We start from the raw sequence: 16,811 nt of genomic DNA, 5'->3' as shown, positions 1-16,811 counted from the left end.
CTTCCCCTTACAGAGGGGCTGTGAGGGGAGAGGACAAGCAGGAGCAACCTCCTCCCCCTCCCACCCCCCCAGTGACAGGGCCCGGGCTGGATTCTGGGAGCCCTGTGGGGCTGCCCCCCACCAAGGTAATTGCCCCCATAGTCCCCAGGGAGCTGGGGACCCCAGACACCCCAGCAGTCGGGAGGCTCCCCCACAGACCCCCAACCCACCTGGCAACAGGCGGAAGCACCCAGCTGCTGCCCCAGGCCAGAACCCCCAGGCTGAGCCCCACGAGCACAGCGGGGTAGGAGCAAGACAGATAAGTGCATTGTGGGGGGGACAGTAGAAGGCCGAGGTACTTGGGGGGCAGGGGTGTTGTGGGGTTCACTGGGGCAGGAAGACGGGAATCTTTAGGGCCAAAGGGTATTTGGGGGGCCCAGAGGCCAGGCAGGGGGACCCCCTGGGACCTTGTAGGGCTCCCTGTATTTCAGGGGGCCCAGAGGCCAGGTAAGGGGACCCCCACAGGGGGACATAGAATCAAATCATAGGACTGGAAGGGACCTCAAGGGGTCTCCAGTCCGGTCCCCTGCACTTAGGGCAGGGCTAAGGATCATCCAGCCCAGCCCATCCCATCCCTGACAAGGGTTTGTCCAACCTGCTTTTAAAAGCCCCCACAGCCCCCCCGGGGCGATTTGTTCCAGCGCTTAGCCACCCTGACAGGAAGTTTTCCCTAACGCCCCCCAAAGCCTCTCTTCTCCAAACTAAAACCCAGGGGCTTCAGTCTTCCTGCATAGCGCCACGTTTTCTAGCCCTCGGATCCGTGTTTTGTTCTCTGGACGGTCTCCACTTTGCCCAGGTCTTTCCTGAACCGCGGGGCCCAGCTCTGGACACAAGGCCTGCAGCCGGGGCCTTGTGAGCGGGGGGCAGAATCACTGCTGGTGTCGGGCCTGCGACACTCCTGCTGACACAGCCCAGCACGAGATTGGCTCCCCCGCAGTGTAGCCTTATTGACTCATATTTAGCTTGTGATCCACTGACAGCCCCAGATCCCTTTTCCCGGTACTCCTGCCTGGGCCGCCATTGCCCATTTGGGCATGGGGGGCAGCTGTATGTGGGGGGGGGGGGGGAGGGCAGAGGCCAGGCAGGGCCTCTCCAAGGACACGGGGGGGCGGCTGGCTGTACTAGGGGGCCCAGAGGCCGGGCAGAGAAGACATGGGGGAGGCTGTGCTGGGGAGCCCAGAGGCCAGTGGGGGGGGGGAAGAGGAAGGGGTGCCCAGGGGCCGGGGGGACCCAGCTTGGGGGGAAGAGACAGGGGGACGGGGGGAGAAGAGACATGGGGGGGCCAAGGGGACCCAGAGGCCGGGCGGGGGAAGAGACGGGGGGACAGGACTGGGGAGGGAAGAGGCGGGGGGGCTGGGAGGACAGGACCTGGGGAGGAAGAGGCATGGGGGGGCCGGGGGGGGGGGCCCCGGCTGCGCTAGGGTCTCACCCGCTCCTGCAGGAAGAGCAGGACGTTGCGGGGGCCCCGCTCCAGCGCAGGGGTGAGGAGCGCGCTCAGCTGGGCCGCGCCGACCACGTGTCCCTCGTAGCTGTCGGCCAGGGGGGGCCAGAGGGAGCTGGGGGGGGCACAGGAGGGTCAGAGGTTGACAGCGCCGCCCCGCCCCCCAGGCAGAGACCCCCCCCCCCTCACTGCCCCCCGCCTAGCCCCGCCCCCCCAAGCAATGACCCCCCCCGCCCAGCCCCGCCCCCCCAGCAGAGACCCCCCCCCCGTCACTGCCCCCGCCCCCCAGGCAGAGACCCCCCCCCCCCTCACTGCCCCCGCCTAGCCCCGCCCCCCCAAGCAATGACCCCCCCCCGCCCAGCCCCGCCCCCCAGCAGAGACCCCCCCCCGTCACTGCCCCCGCCCCCAGGCAGAGACCCCCCCCCCTCACTGCCCCCGCCCCCCCAAGCAATGACCCCCCCCCCGCCCCAGCCCCCGCCCCCCAACAGAGACCCCCCCCCGTCACTGCCCCCGCCCGGCCCCCGCCCCCACCTGTGGCCGGACCAGCCCAGCAGCGGGACCCGCTCGGCGCGCGCCGCCCCCAGCACCAGCCCCGCGAGCACCAGCTGCGCCGCCGCCATCTTGGGCACTGTCCCCCACCCGCGTCCGCCACCGGGCCTTGGCCACTGCCGCCGCCCCGCCCCTTGACCCCTCCTGCCAATCACAGCGCGGGCTGCCCTGCCCCGCTGCGCCTATCACAGCAATGGCCGCCCCACCCCGCCAATCACAGCGCGGGCCGCGCCAACGGCGACCAATCACAGCGCGGGGAAGCGGAGAGCCAGCCAATAGCAGCGCCCCGTTACGCCCCCAGGAGAGGGGATGTTGGGGGGCTGCCCCCCAGGAGAGGGGATGTTGGGGGGCTGCTCCCCCCAGGGCCCCACAGCGGAAGGACCCAGCAGCTCAGCCCCCAGGGTTACCTGGGGGTCAGGCCCCAACCACCCATCGCAGGGAGACTTGAACCCCTGCACACCCGGCGGGTGGGGAAACCGAGTCACAGCCACGGGGTGCTACAAACACAGGGGGGCCGGAGCCAGCTCGCAGTCCCCCAGCCACGTTCCGGCCAGCACGGTGCCCACCAGCTCTGCCGGCTTCTCCTCCCGCCCCCACGGCCCCCCACCACCAGCGCCCCGTCCCTGCCTCGGCTGAAGCAGGCCTGCCAAGCGCCGGGGCGGCTGCCACCACGGCTGCTGGACCAGCTGGCTAAGCCGGTGCCCACCAGAGCCAGGTCTTGCCTCCAGCCTGGGCGCTGGCTGAGGGAAGGGGCAGGAGGGCAAGCCCCTGTCCTGGCCCAGATCCCTCCCCCCTTAAGCCAGACACCAAGCTCCCCCACCCTCAGCCCCCATTACCGCAGCCCCCTCTGCCACCCCCCAGCCCTGGGACAGTCTCCACTCCGACATCAGGGTTAAAATCCTTTATTGAAAAAGTCCAGTGTAAAAAAATGGGGGGGAGGGCTGGGTGCCAGGGACCGCAGGGAGATGCTGGTGGGGCCCCCATCCTGACTCATGCAAGTCATTGTCTTTCTGCATGATTTAGGGGAGTTGAGCCAGCAGCCCACTTTGACCCCCCTGCATGTTGGGGGGGGGGTATTCCCCCCCCAGGAGGAAACACCCCTTCCAATCCAGCCTGACCCAGCGGGCCCCCCACAGCTTGGATGGGGTGTGGCCAGCAGCCCCTCAGGGGCTGCCCCCCCTTTGTAAAGCTTTCACCAGTACGGTCCAGGGGGGCCACAGGAAGAGTCCAGGGGGACAGGAGGCTCCAATGGCTTCCAGGAGGTCCCTACATGTGGGCTGCTCAGCCAGACCCTGCCCCATAGCAGGTGAGGGGCAGCCCCAGCAATGGGACAATCTCCTATCACGGGGGGCGGGGATGGGCCAGTCAGCCAGCGAGTGGGCCAGGGAATGGGCCAGCTGGCTGGCATGTGAGGCAGAGGAGAGGAGCCAGCATGTGGGGCAGAGGTGTCAGATTGGGAGGGACCGGCCTGCCGGTGAGTGGGACGGGGGGGGGGGAAATGGGCCAGCCGGCTGGCGTGTGGGGCAAGATGTGTCGGGCAAGGAGGTGCCAGCCTGCCAGCATGTGGGGAAGAGGGGAGGGTCCGGCGTGCATGTGGAGCACAGCTGTGGGGCAGGGAGGCCGGTGAGTGGGGTGGAGCTGTGGGGCAGGGAGGCCAGCCACACCCGCCCCGGGCTATCTCTGCCACTGGAACGTCTGATGCAGCCGCTCGGCCTGGCCCTTCAGCACCTGGATCTCGCCCTGGATGAAATCCGTCAGCGCCTTGCGCATCTCCACCTGGGGAGGAACGGGGGGGTCAGGGCTCCCAGACACACACCCACACCCCCAGACACCCCCCCACCCCGCCCGCCAGACTTCCCCCCCCAGACACACTGTCCCACACCCCCACACGCCCCCACACCCAAGACACTGCCCCCCAGACTCACCAGGTCTCCCCCAGCTGGTCACTATCCCCCTCCCCATGGGTCACTCCCTGCACCCCACACAAACACAGGGCCCCCCCATGACCCCCAGCTCACCGCTGACTTGTTCTCAGCCTGGAGACGCTCCAGCACGGGCCGGACGCTGAATGGTTTCCCGATGAGAACAGTGATCCGCTGGGGGGACACACCAGGGTGAGTGGGGACCTGCTGCTGCCCCTGCCCCCTCCCCCCGAACCCTCCCCCCAACGTGAAGAGCCACCCCCCTGCCTCCCGACCCATGGCAGGGAGCTCCCAACCTCCGACACCCCGCCCCGCCAGCTGATGTTTACATAGGGCCTACCCAGTGCAGCGGGAGGGGAAAGGGCTCCACTCCACACACCCCCAGCAGGCAGCCCAATACCCACCTGACCGACACGCGGCACATACGGGGGGGTGTTGGGCAGCACATCGTTCAGACCTGGGGGGGAGAATGTTAGAGATGTGGGGGGGGGGACTCCAATCCCCCTCACTCCCCCTGCAGGTTATCCACCTAACCGGCCCACGCTCCCCATGCCTCCCTCCCCCAGCTAACCCCCCCCAGCCCCACGCTCCCCATGCCCCCCTCCCCCAACCAGCCACCGCCCTCTCAGCCCCATACTCCCAGCCCCCACGCTCCCAGCTAACCACCGCCCCCAGATAATGACCCCACTGCACCAATGCTCTCCAGCCCCACCCACCATATCCCCCCTGCTAGCAGCCCCCCTTCCCCTTGGCTGACAGGAGATTTGGGGGGCCCAGCAAAGCCTCACCAACGTGCCAGAGGGGCAGGATGACGGGGTGCTGCCGGCACTCGGCCAGGAGTCGCCCGATCCCTGGGGGGCAGAGCGAGGAGGAGTTAGAAAGCGCAACCCTCCCCCTTCCCCAGCCCACTTCCCCTCATGCACTCACCCCACTTGAAGCGCATGAATTCCTGGCTCATGTTCACCTTGCCTGGGAGTGAGAAGAGAGAGGTGGGTTGGGGGACACAAGGAGACCCCCTGACGGCCCCCCCACCAACCGTGCTTGGGCCCCAATCAGGGCTCCTCCACCCCCCCATGACTGGCTGGGCCGGCTATTCTGCAGTGCCCCCCCCTCTCCCCCCGTGCAGCACAGTCCTACCCCTCGCCCCCCACGCTGTTCTCCCCCAAAATGAGCAAGCCCAAAGGGGCTGTGCCCAGCTCCTCCCCCACGGCCCCTGCCCAGAGTTACCCTCAGGGAAGATGTGCACCCAGTCCCCGCGGTTGAGCTTCTCCAGGATGAAATCCATCCCCTTCTGATAGACGCCATCCCCTGGGGGGGCAGTGCCATTAGACCCTGGCCCACGGGTCCCCCTCAGCTGCCCCCCTCCCTCCCTCAGCTGGTCCCCCCACCCTGCGCCGGCCCCTGCCACAGCCCCCTCACCCTCCGCATTTTCTCCTCAGCCTCTTCCCCTCCAACTCCTGCCTCCGGGTGCCTCAGCGTCCCATGTGACCCCAGCCACCACCACCCCGTATCCCCCTCTCCCCCTAGCCCAGTCTAAATAAAATAAATAAATTAATGGAATCAAGTATCAGAGGGGTAGCCGTGTTAGTCTGAATCTGTAAAAAGCAACAGAGGGTCCTGTGGCACCTTTGAGACTAACAGAAGTACTGGGAGCATAAGCTTTCGTGGGTAAGAATCTCACTTCTTCAGATGCAAGTCTTGCATCTGAAGAAGTGAGGTTCTTACCCACGAAAGCTTATGCTCCCAATACTTCTGTTAGTCTCAAAGGTGCCACAGGACCCTCTGTTGCTTTACATTAATGGAGATATCCTATCTCCTAGAACTGGAAGGGACCTTGAAAGGTCTTCGAGTCCAGCCCCCTGCCTTCACTAGCAGGACCAAGTACTGATTTTGCCCCAGATCCCCCAGTGGCCCCCTCAAGGATTGAGCTCATAACCCTGGGTTTAACAGGCCAATGCTCAAACCACTGAGCTATCCCTCCCCCCCAGTCCCCTCTCCCACATGTATCTCCCAACTCCCCGGGCCCGGCCCCATGTGCCCCCCCAGGCCAGCCCCTCCGCCTGCCACCCTCACCTCGGCACACGGGGACGCACTGACCCAGGCTGAAGAAGCGCGAGTGCAACTCTCTGGTGAAGCAGATGTCAGCGGCCGTGGGGGTCCTGAGAGGGGAGCAGATAACATATAAATGGGGGGGGGGGGGAGAACCACAATCCCCCCGCAGCACTGCTGGCCCCTCCCCCACTGGACAGAGGGCAGCGGGGTGGGGAACCCCTGTAGGCCAGCCTGCCTCGGACCCTCCAGCACAATGTGGGCCCCCTGATGTAGTGGGTGAGGGCCCCTTCAGGGAGGTTATGGGGACAATTGATGGGGAGGGGTTCCCCACAAACTCCCCTCATACAGCCCCCCACTCACCAGCGCATCTTCTTCACGTTCCAGACGTGCCGAAGCTTCAATATACCTGGAAATTGGGGGCAGGAGAGAACAATTACTGGGGGAATCTCCGCCAGACCCCCCCACCCAGGGGAGATAACTGATGTGGGGGAGGGGTCTGTTCTCTCCGGGGGGAGCAGAAATAACACTGAGAACCAGCCCCCCTCCCCTGACAAAAGTGGCTCTGCCCCCCCCCCCAGCCACACTCTCCAGGGGTCCCCCCAGAGATGGGGCCCCCTGCACGCAGCACCTACCCCAGAGGTGGGGGTCATCCATGCAGGACTGGTGGTTGGACACGGTGATGAGGGGGGTGCCGGGCTGGCGCCGCTCGACCAAATCGTACAGAACCTCCTTGTTATGGACCCGCAGCCGGTTCATGCGCCCTGCGGGGAGGGGGGGGCAACTTAGATGTGGGGGGAGCAGCCAGGGGAGACCCGTGCTGGGCTCCCCCACCCCAGTGGCCTGGATGATTGGAGCACAGGAGCAGGACAGTGGAGGGCAGGGGGGAGCTCGGGGTAGAGGGGCAGTGCATGGGTCTGGGAAGCAGGGCGGGGGTGCGGTGGGAGGTGCAGGGCAGGGAGGCTCAAGATGGGGGGGGCAGTGTGTGGGTCCAGGGGACCCTGGGGCGGGGGGGTGCAGGATAGGGGGGAGCTCAGGGTGGGGGGATGCAGGATGGGGGGTCCTGGGGTGGAGGGGGTGCAAGGCGGAGGAAGCTCAGGGTGGGGGGTCAGTGTGTGGGTCTGGGGGGGACCCAGCACTCACTTGTCCAGAAGCAGCTGTAGGTGCCCACCAGGCCGGTGATCAAGCGACTGGCCAGGGTCCAGGGCAGCCGCGGGGCCGGTGGAAAGGGCCAAGACACCTCCAGGGGCATCGTCCCGCCCCCTGCGGGGACACGCTGGGGTCACAAGCCCATCGCCCCACCCCTCTCACATCACCCCTCGCCCCCTTGTGCCCCCGCCCGGCTCCCTCCTCGGGCTGCCGCCTGCCCCTGGAGGGTCTGCCTCCCCACCGGCCCCCGCGGCTGTAAAGTGCCCCGCCCCCCACCACATCGCCCCCTCCCACCCATCCCCATCGCCCCCCCCTCCCCCATCGCCCCGCCCCCTTCCACCACATCGCCCCTCCCCTCCCCCATCGCCCCGCCCCCTTCCACCACATCGCCCCTCCCCTCCTGCCATTGCCCCTTCCTCCTACCCATCCCCATCGCCCCGCCCCCTTCCACCACATCGCCCCGCCCCTCCCCATCGCCCCGCCCCCTTCCACCACATCGCCCCTCCCCTCCCACCTATCCCCATCGCCCCTCCCCCACCACATCGCCCCTCCCCTATCGCCCCTCCCCCCATCGCCCCGCCCCCTTCCACCACATCGCCCCTCCCCTCCCACCCATCCCCATCGCCCCTCTCCCACCACATCGCCCCGCCCCTTCCACCACATCGCCCCTCCCCCCACCACATCGCCCCCTTCCCCCCCGCCCCCTTCCACCACATCGCCCCGCCTCTCCAACCCGCCAGCCCCTTCCATCCCCTCCCCCCATTGCCTCCCCTCCTCCTACCCATCCCCAACCCCACCCCCACCTCCCCCGCGGCTGTAAAGCGCCCCCGCCTTCTCCCCACTGTCGCGAACGCCGCCGGCCCACGGGCGGCCCCTCCGGCCGTAAAGCGCGCCCGGCCCGGCCGCAAATGCAGGTGTCGCACAGCGCCGCGAAGAGGCTTGGAGGACTCGGAGCATACGGGATGCGATGGGTAGAGCGCCCAACTTCCGGGTTCGCGACCACAGAGAGCGGCGGCGCGACCGGCCCCTCCCCCCAGGGCAGACGAGCCGAGCCGAGCCGGGCGGCTAGAGCGGCCCGGGGCAGGAGGCAGCATAGAGAAGCAGGACGTGCTGGCAGGAGCGCCCCCCAGGGGCGGCAGCATGACATCAGGCCAGATCTGATGATGTCATAATCAGACGTAGTGACATCACCACATTCTGCGGTGACATCACGGCCTCCCACAACGCCATCGTGACAGATCTGGTGATGTCACAGTTGGGCGCTGTGACATCACAGCGAATCCGGCGAGGTCTTGGCCACACGCGATGCCGTAGCAACGCCAGGGTCAGGCGGGGTGGTGACCTCGCGTGGTGACGTCACCCCCATACGCTGTACCCCGGGACCGCACGGCGACACGTCCCCTGCGTGTGGGTGCGTGTTAGCCCGTGTTCTCCTGCCAGGCCCTGTTGGGGGGTGTTGTGAGAGGCTACCGGTGTGGTGCTTCTGCTTTCTCCTGTTGATATCACTCGGCTGCGTGCGTGTTCCCTCTGTGTGCGGCCCCAGCTCTGCAGATCGCTGACCCCGCAAACCCGACGAGAACCCCCAATGACCACAGAGTCTAGTAAGCGACAAAGGCACCTCGGCCAGATTTATTGCGGCCTCGGACACAATTGCAGTTCCCCGTAGATTACTTAGTCTACCGGGCATGCTACTAATAGATGTCTCTTGGCAAGGACCCGGCTCAGTGGCGGGACTTTCCACTGCCCCCGTGGCCGGACAAAGACACCACCCCAGGGATACATTTTTATACAGGGGTACAAACAAGTTACACATCACTCCTGACGTATTGAGGTGCAACCCCTTCACGTAGTAAGGTGCCGCCTCGCACCTTGTACATGTTGGTTCGATCAAAACAACTCTATCCATCATTTTACCCTTTTGCCCCCGTCATTGGGATGGGTCGGCCTGTTCCATGTTATCTGTGGAATGTTCCGGGATAGTGTGTGTTCTGATATCTGGTGTTCAGTACTTTTTAGGTATGTCTCTTTTTGCAGCATCAGCCCTTTCCTTGCCAGCTTCTGTGAGCAGGGCCTGCCTCTGGCTCACAGCTTAACTTTGCTTTATGTTAGCGAAGTCTTGACCATTACTTTAGTTCAGGCCTTAGGCCTCATACCAGGCCTCTGATACCAAGGTTTCTATCGCAGGGCCTCCTCTTACTACAGGGGGGGCCACACACCCGGGGGTGGGGCTGGCGTGTCCTTGTGTGTTGGTGCATGTTCGTGTGTCCATCCATGTAGGCGTGTAGGTTAGCACAAGCATTTGTGCGATATCTGTGCGTGTGTGTCAGTGTGTGTGTGTGCTGCTGATGCATGTCACTGCAGGTGTGTTCGGCACACACGTTTGTGCATTAAGCCGTGGCAGTGCATGCGGGGTGGTTGCATGTACACATGTTCTGGCATGTTGGCATGTGCTTGTGTTCATGCGTGTGTCAGCGCGTGTTTGACACATGTCCCTTAGCATGTCAGTGCATGTGCGGGTACACGTGAGTGCCTGTATGTTAGCCTGTGTTGGTGCATCTGTGGCTGTTACCGTGTTTGCATGGCAGCGCATGGGGCTGTATGCCAGCGAGCCCCTACAGGCCTGTCCTGTGGATATCTGCAGCGGGACGGGGACCCCGACATCTCCTCTCCCCTGCGGGGCGGGGCCAGCCTAGCTCAGCGGGGGGGGAAGTGAAACCCTGGAGGGTGGGGAGAGCTGGGGCCCATGGGTGGAGCAGCCAGTGGAACCAGCGTGGGGAGCAGGGAGAGGAGGGTGAGGCTGGGCTCCCTGGCTGGGTTGGGGGATCAGATCTGGACCCCGCTGTGCTGGGGTGGTGGGGGGTGGTATTTGGCCCTCCTCTGCAGAGCTCCGCTCAGGTTGCTGCCTGGGGGGTAGTACCAAATTGCAAAGACCCCCCCCTTCCTGTCCCAGTCCCCTCCCGGGCTCCTTTTCCCCGCCCCGGGTCCCCCCCCCCTCCTGTCCCAGTCCCCTCCCAGGCTCCTTTTCCCCGCCCCGGGTCCCCCCCCCCTCCTGTCCCAGTCCCCTCCCGGGCTCCTTTCCCCCACCCTGGGTCCCCCCCCTCCTGTCCCAGTCCCATCCCGGGCTCCTTTCCCCCACCCTGGGTCCCCCCCCCTCCTGTCCCAGTCCCCTCCTGGGCTCCTTCCCCCCCCCCCTGGGTCCCCCCCCCTCCTGTCCCAGTCCCCTCCCGGGCTCCTTTCCCCCACCCTGGGTCCCCCCCCTCCTGTCCCAGTCCCCTCCCGGGCTCCTTTCCCCCACCCTGGGTCCCCCCCCCCTCCTGTCCCAGTCCCCTCCTGGGCTCCTTTCCCCCCCCCTTGGGTCCCCCCCCCCGCTTCCTGTCCCAGTCCCCTCCCGGGCTCCTTTTCCCCGCCCCGTTTCCTGTCCATGCCCCGGGTCCTGCCCCCACGGTGTGTGTGTGGGGGGGGATGACCCTGCAGAGCCCTGGGAGTCCCTGACCTGGTGAGGGGGAGAATCAGCTGGGGAAGGGTCGGGACAGCTGCGGGGGAAGGGAATGGGGGGGGGGTTGGGATAGACAGGACTGACCAATGGGCCCATGGCTCTGCGGGGGGTGGGGGGGGAATCAGCTGGGGAAGGGTCGGACAGCTGCGGGGGAAGGGAATGGGGGGGGGGTTGGGATAGACAGGACTGACCAATGGGCCCATGGCTCTGCGGGGGGTGGGGGGAGAATCTTGGCTCACACTGACCTGGGCGGGGGGCAGGGCAATCTGGGGCAGGGGGAAGGCAAAGGGGAGATTTTAGGGGGGGGTCTCTGGGGGTGGGAGGGGAGCTGTCTGGGGCGGGGGGCTCTCTGGAGAGGAGTGACAGGGAGCAAGTGGGTTGTGTGGGGCTCTGTCGGGTGGGATGGGGGCAGCGCTTGGGCACAGGGGGGGTTGTGATGGACAGAGCCAGATGCAGCCCGTGGGGTGGCTTTTGTTTTTTGCTATATTTAGCCCCCCAGGAAGCCCCATCTAGATTTAATGCCAGCCAGGGAGTGCCCACCGCCGCCCCGTTCCATCTGTCTGTCCCCACAACCCTCCACCTGGCTGTGTCCGTCCATCTGTCCCTCTCTTGCAGGGTTTGTCCAGGGCTGAGGCGCTCCCCCCACCATGGGGCTGCCCCTCCGCATCCTGCTGCTCCTGCTTCTGCTGTGGCCGGCAGCTGCCCCCTTCCGGATCTGCGCCTTCAACCTGCAGCGCTTCGCCGGCCCCAAAGCCGCCAAGGTCGCCGTCATGGACACGCTGGTCAAGGTGAGACGGGGGCTCGGGGAGCAAGGGGGGAGGCTGGGGGAGGGGTGGGGGAGTCAGTGGGGGGGAGACAGGGAGGCCACCAGGGGTAGGGACAGAGGAGAGGCAGGAGGTGGTGGTGTGTGATTTGCATATGCAGATGTATGCTAATGATCCCGGCCCGCACAGATTGTCTCTCGCTGTGACATCGCAGTGCTGCAGGAGGTGATGGATGCCAAGGGACAGGCCGTGCCAGCGCTGATCAGCGCCCTGCACAGGTGGGTTATGTGGGGGCAGGGGCGTAGGTGGGGCTGGGTGGAGGGTGACCGCTGGGATCCCCCTCACCCCGTCCCCTTCTGCCCCCAGGTCTGCAGGCCCCGACTCCTACACAGCCCTGGGCAGCCCGCTGTTGGGAGCTGGGAATTATCAGGAGCGCTACGTCTTCGTGTACCGGTGAGTGTAGCCTGGGGCAATGTGACGCCCTCAGCCTGGCCTGTCACCGACCGAACACGCTTCGTTCAGACATGGCGCCAGTGAGCTGTCGTTCAACGGGCCGCCAGGGCCAGGCCCACGGCACAGTGGGGCTACGCTGCCTTGTTTCACCACGTTCAGCTCAGTTCCCATTCCGCAGGCGCCCGGAAGGCTGGTCTGGGACTCAGACTGTGGGCTAAGGGGGCTGGGGTGCACAGGCCAGGGGAGCAGAACCATTCCGGTCCCCCTATGACCTGCAGCCACTGCGGAACAAAGCCGGGCGCGTCACTTTGCGAGAAGCAGGTTTCAGGGCGTTGGGTTCGCTGGCTGAATCGGAGAGGTCCGACTCCAGCCTCCACCACAGGCAGCGTGACCAAAACACATGTGAAAGGACACGAACCATCGCCCGGCGACTCGGAACCGCAGTGCGGCCAACGTCTGCCATAGAAAAATCAATGAGTAAAATCAACCCACCGGGGTGGAGGGATCCAGCACACGCTCCCCCCCACCACCACCCCGCTCTAACCCTGCCCCTTACCTGCAGGTCCGGCCGCACCCAGCTCCTCGACTCCTATGTGTACCTGGACGAGAACCCCGCCAGACCGGATGCCTTCGCCCGCGAACCCTTTGTCGCGCACTTCAGCCTGCCCAGCAAAGGTGAGTGTGTGCCAGGACACCTGGGTTCTGCTGGGAGGGGAGTGGGGTCCGGGGGGAGGGGCTGGGAGCCAGAACACCTGGGTTCTGCTGGGAGGGGAGTGGGGTCCGGGGGGAGGGGCTGGGAGCCAGAACACCTGGGTTCTGCTGGGAGGGGAGTGGGGTCCGGGTGCAGGGGGCTGGGAGCCAGGACACCTGGGTTCTGCTGGGAGGGGAGTGGGGTCCAGGGGGAGGGGCTGGGAGCCAGGACACCTGGGTTCTGCTGGGAGGGGAGTGGGGTCCGGGTGCAGGGGGCTGGGAGCCAGGACACCTGGGTTCTGCTGGGAGGGGAGTGGGGTCCGGGGGGAGGGGCTGGGAGCCAGGACACCTGGGTTCTGCTGGGAGGGGAGTGGGGTCCGGGTGCAGGGGGCTGGGAGCCAGGACACCTGGGTTCTGCTGGGAGGGGAGTGGGGTCCAGGGGGAGGGGCTGGGAGCCAGAACACCTGGGTTCTGCTAGGAGGGGAGTGGGGTCCGGGTGCAGGGGGCTGGGAGCCAGGACACCTGGGTTCTGCTGGGAGGGGAGTGGGGTCCGGGTGCAGGGGGCTGGGAGCCAGGACACCTGGGTTCTGCTGGGAGGGGAGTGGGGTCCGGGGGGAGGGGCTGGGAGCCAGGACACCTGGGTTCTGCTGGGAGGGGAGTGGGGTCCGGGTGCAGGGGGCTGGGAGCCAGGACACCTGGGTTCTGCTGGGAGGGGAGTGGGGTCCGGGGGGAGGGGCTGGGAGCCAGGACACCTGGGTTTTCTCCCTTGTAGTTGCTCTTCTTTCTCTGTATCCCCAGCCCTCCCCACCCTGGTGCTTGTTCCCCAGCACACCGTGCCCAAGAAGGCCGAGGCGGAGATCGATGCGCTCTACGATGTCTTCCTGGATGTCCAGGCCCGCTGGGGGACGGAGGTGAGGAGGGGGCCGGCCAGGGGCACTGACAATACTGTGAAAATGGAACCCAGGAGTCCTGGGGCTTCTAGACCCCCCTCCTAATAGAACCCATGTGTCTTGATGCTTTCTCCCCCCCTCCCTCCAGGACATCATGTTCCTGGGGGACTTTAACGCCGACTGCGGTTACGTGGCCAAGAAGCGCTGGGGCCAGATCCGGCTGCGGCGCGAGCCCGGCTTCCGCTGGCTAATCGGAGACGCTGCCGACACCACTGTGCGGAACAGCACACGCTGCGCCTACGACAGGTGGGACCCGGGGTAGCGGGGGGTGCTCTAGAGAGGCCAGGAGCTGTAACCCCCTTCCCTCCTCCCTCTGCAGGATCGTGGTGCATGGGGAGCGCTGCCTGGCACTGGTGGTGCCCGGCTCAGCCCAGCCCTTTGACTTCCCTGGCACGTTCGGGCTCACGGAGACCCAGGTAATGCCCGCAGCTCCCTGTCTGTGCAGGGACCCTGCCTGGCGTGAGAGACGCCCACTCACCTCATGCTGGCAGTGCAGGTCAGGGGGGTCTCTGTGCTGTGCGGGGGGGCAGACGGGATGAGCCCCCAGGCTGGGCTGGCAGGTGAATGAGGCTCAGTCTGTGACCCGGCCCTCCCAGGCCAGCCGTCTGGAGGGGAACCGCGGGCAGGGCGGGGCAGCGGCCTGGGAATGCCAGCAGCACGGGACAGAGCCGGGGATCTCTAGCAAACTCTGCAGACCCCCTCCACCCCCTGACCCCTGCCTCCTTGTCCCCTGCCCCAGGCGCTGGAGGTCAGTGACCATTACCCGGTGGAAGTGCAACTGGAACTGAACGCCGCCCCGAGGGGGCGCTGGCCGGCCGGCCCAGCACTGCTGCCCCTGGCCATGCTGCTGGCCGGGCTGGGGGACTGGTTCTGATCTCCCTGCTCAGCGCTGCCGGGCGCCCGGACCTCAGGGAACACGTGACTGGGGGGCTGGAGTCTAAACCCACCCGCAGGACTCTCCACTCAGCAAAGGCCTTTACTCAGATGCCTGGGTTCCCCACACACACACACACACACTTTTCTTGGCTCAGGGCTCCCCCCCCAGAAGATACAGAAACCTCTCATCTCAGACCTGACAAACTCACTGCAGCAAATACAGGGCTAGCAGCGTTCCCAGGCCCAAGGCCAGGGGAGGTTACAGGACCATCTCCCCAGCTCCTGGGCCTGGCTGCCTGGAGTGTTCGGCTGGAGGGGGCTGGCCCCTGGGCGGGGGGCAGGGGAGGCTGGTTCAAATCCTGCCAGAGGGGGTGGGTTGTTTTTTTTTCAGCGACAGAGCAACTAAACCCCTTCATAAGAACAACGCGGAGTCCGGCGGCACCTTAAAGACTAACAGATTTATTTGGGCATAAGCTTTTGTGGATAAAAACCCACTTCTTCAGATGCATCGTTGTTTTTGTGGATACAGACTGACACGGCTACCCCCGATACTGTTGGGGACTCAGAACCCAGATGGCATGGTTTGTTGTCTGACCGCAGAGAGACAGGCAACACCAGCAAGGTCCAGTGACAAGCTCTTTATTGAGGAGTGCACACAACAATAGAGAGCGGCCCGTCTCCAGAGAGAACCAGCCACCGTTCTAACATCTAGTAGGGTTAGACAGACAGTTCCATCGCGTCATAAATTATTCAGTTAAAACAACCCGCATCCCACCCCCCTTTGTTAGCGAGAAACTTTTAGTATTCATGTATACCTATCCCCCTATACAAGCAGCCTTAAGCAATTCATGTCTCAGCAACTTTCTTATTAGCACGGTTAACAAGCACCAGAACTAGGAGATGGGGAATCAAGAACATACAAAGAACAGAAACAGGGAGTGGAGACAGTATGTCTCCTAATCTATCTTCTGAGCACACTGTTCGTAGCACATCTGGTACAGGAATGCAGCTTCCCTCTTATCTCATTTTTTCAGCTTAAACAACTATGTCTTCGATTCTGCCTGGGGACTACCCAGAAACCTCTGTTGGCCTAATTCTGGTTAGGTTGGCATAACTGCTCTACAATTTTCTTTTGGGGCCTAACAACCCCCCCTTTGTCCCTAGAGTACCTTAAAAGGACTCTTGGGACATACTGGCTGCAACTCTTACTGAGTTTTGAACTAATTACTGCTGGGTGGAGCACAACTTGGTGCCTATCCAACACCCATATTGGAGAATAACATACAAAGCTATTAGGCCACAAATAATTACAACAGCGCTGCGAAGCAAATTATGAAGCCAGCCACCTATGTCTGGAACCCAATTAAACAGGTTGCTCCACCAAGAATTAACCTGCTCCTCTCCATGGTCCTTTGCTACTTGTATGAGGTGGTTTGCTCTGTCCCAGGTGGCGTTATAAACATCAGGAACATATACGCAGCACTCTTGCCCAATTAGTGCACATGTTCCTCCCTGAGAGGCCAGTAAGATATCTAGAGCCAAGCGGTTCTGGAGAACCATCTGCCTTAGTTTTCTCTGTTCGGTGCCAAGTCCACCAGGGCATCGGCGGTAGTATATGCCATTATCTCCAAACCCCCCTGAAGTTGTATTACTCCTTCTCCAATTCGCCAGGTGGCTCCGCCACAAGCAAAACCAAATCCTGCACAAACGCCTGTCCGATCATTTAGAGCCCGCCAGGTAGGGGGCGAGATTCCTTAACGTTTTCCTCAGCAGCCCTCACATTTCTGATTTTCCCTCTTGGGAGGTGGGCGCGATAAACGACAGGTGGCTCTAACCAGGCCAGATAGCAGGATCCACTCCATGAGGGAGGGAGGACTAGGGATGCTTTGTTGCCACACACCCCGAAGAGGGGTCGGTCCCACCGATTCCATCAGTCTGGACCGATTGGTAGGGTTGGGCCATTTCGATAAGAGCATATGCAAAGGGACCTATTATGGGGTCCGGGGGAACATCAGGTACAGTGTAAAGAAAAGCTGTTATAGGAAAGGTGTGAGGAAGAAGGTGAACATGCCGTGGTATTTACCTTCATCCATCTAGGAATTAAAGAGACATCCGGACCATTTATCATTTGAAATCCTTCCTTAGTGTGTGTAGAAGCTAGTCCACTATGGGGGGTGTTATAATACCAGGTGCACTGGCTAATCCCAACAAAAATGCTAGAATTAGCATGTGGTCCTTTTAAGAGGCACCAATGTCCCGGTCTCCTCCAAACATTTAAGAACCCTTTATTCTTAATTCCAGTATCACTCCAGGTTATGTTTAGAGTGCCTGAAGAGTCCTTCCAGGAGGGAGTCCAGGTCATGTTCCTTGCACTGAGGGAAGTAGGGACCATAGGGAGACCTTTTTGGCTATCCGCTGGCATCAGAGAACATA

The 16,811-nt window shown here is 63.9% G+C and overlaps 3 protein-coding genes across 16 annotated transcripts; 1 reads left to right on the top strand and 2 right to left on the bottom strand.

Moving 5' to 3' along the window:
* Positions 1 to 1,441: 1,441 nt before the first annotated feature.
* LOC135976284 (V-type proton ATPase subunit S1-like) lies at positions 1,442 to 2,163 on the bottom strand. Its single transcript, XM_065571314.1, has 2 exons — positions 2,012 to 2,163; positions 1,442 to 1,595 (listed from the first exon to the last, which is right to left on the bottom strand). The coding sequence occupies exons 1-2, from the start codon at positions 2,098 to 2,100 to the stop codon at positions 1,457 to 1,459; spliced, it is 228 nt and encodes a 75-aa protein (XP_065427386.1). The 5' UTR covers positions 2,101 to 2,163; the 3' UTR covers positions 1,442 to 1,456.
* A 752-nt stretch (positions 2,164 to 2,915) lies between these two features.
* TAFAZZIN (tafazzin, phospholipid-lysophospholipid transacylase) lies at positions 2,916 to 8,109 on the bottom strand. 12 transcript variants are annotated; one of them, XM_008176401.4, is made up of 11 exons: positions 7,953 to 8,108; positions 7,144 to 7,263; positions 6,636 to 6,764; positions 6,364 to 6,409; positions 6,025 to 6,110; positions 5,179 to 5,259; positions 4,879 to 4,920; positions 4,740 to 4,802; positions 4,356 to 4,408; positions 4,048 to 4,125; positions 2,916 to 3,805 (listed from the first exon to the last, which is right to left on the bottom strand). In XM_008176401.4, the coding sequence occupies exons 1-11, from the start codon at positions 8,104 to 8,106 to the stop codon at positions 3,704 to 3,706; spliced, it is 954 nt and encodes a 317-aa protein (XP_008174623.2). In that variant the 5' UTR covers positions 8,107 to 8,108; the 3' UTR covers positions 2,916 to 3,703. The 12 variants fall into 12 exon arrangements, with proteins under 12 accessions (XP_008174623.2, XP_023968644.1, XP_023968645.1 ...); XM_024112876.3 differs by having other exon boundaries at positions 7,981 to 8,097; XM_024112877.3 differs by having other exon boundaries at positions 7,992 to 8,097.
* A 1,744-nt stretch (positions 8,110 to 9,853) lies between these two features.
* Positions 9,854 to 15,223, top strand: LOC101936384 (deoxyribonuclease-1-like 1). Of its 3 annotated transcripts, none has more exons than XM_024112875.3 (9): positions 9,854 to 9,940; positions 11,261 to 11,433; positions 11,599 to 11,687; positions 11,776 to 11,862; positions 12,425 to 12,537; positions 13,351 to 13,463; positions 13,591 to 13,748; positions 13,822 to 13,918; positions 14,242 to 15,223. In XM_024112875.3, exons 2-9 carry the CDS (start codon positions 11,293 to 11,295, stop codon positions 14,374 to 14,376), a joined length of 933 nt encoding a protein of 310 aa, XP_023968643.1. In that variant the 5' UTR covers positions 9,854 to 9,940; positions 11,261 to 11,292; the 3' UTR covers positions 14,377 to 15,223. The 3 variants fall into 3 exon arrangements, with proteins under 3 accessions (XP_023968643.1, XP_065427374.1, XP_065427375.1); XM_065571302.1 differs by lacking the exon at positions 9,854 to 9,940 and adding an exon at positions 10,490 to 10,645; XM_065571303.1 differs by lacking the exons at positions 9,854 to 9,940; positions 11,776 to 11,862 and adding an exon at positions 10,490 to 10,645.
* Positions 15,224 to 16,811: the final 1,588 nt, after the last annotated feature.

Source organism: Chrysemys picta, chromosome 17 (genome assembly GCF_011386835.1).
Source record: "Chrysemys picta bellii isolate R12L10 chromosome 17, ASM1138683v2, whole genome shotgun sequence".
In the NCBI taxonomy this organism is placed as follows: Eukaryota; Metazoa; Chordata; order Testudines; family Emydidae; genus Chrysemys; species Chrysemys picta.
Note: the sequence above shows the minus strand (reverse complement) of the source record. Positions and strands in the feature narration are given on the sequence as shown.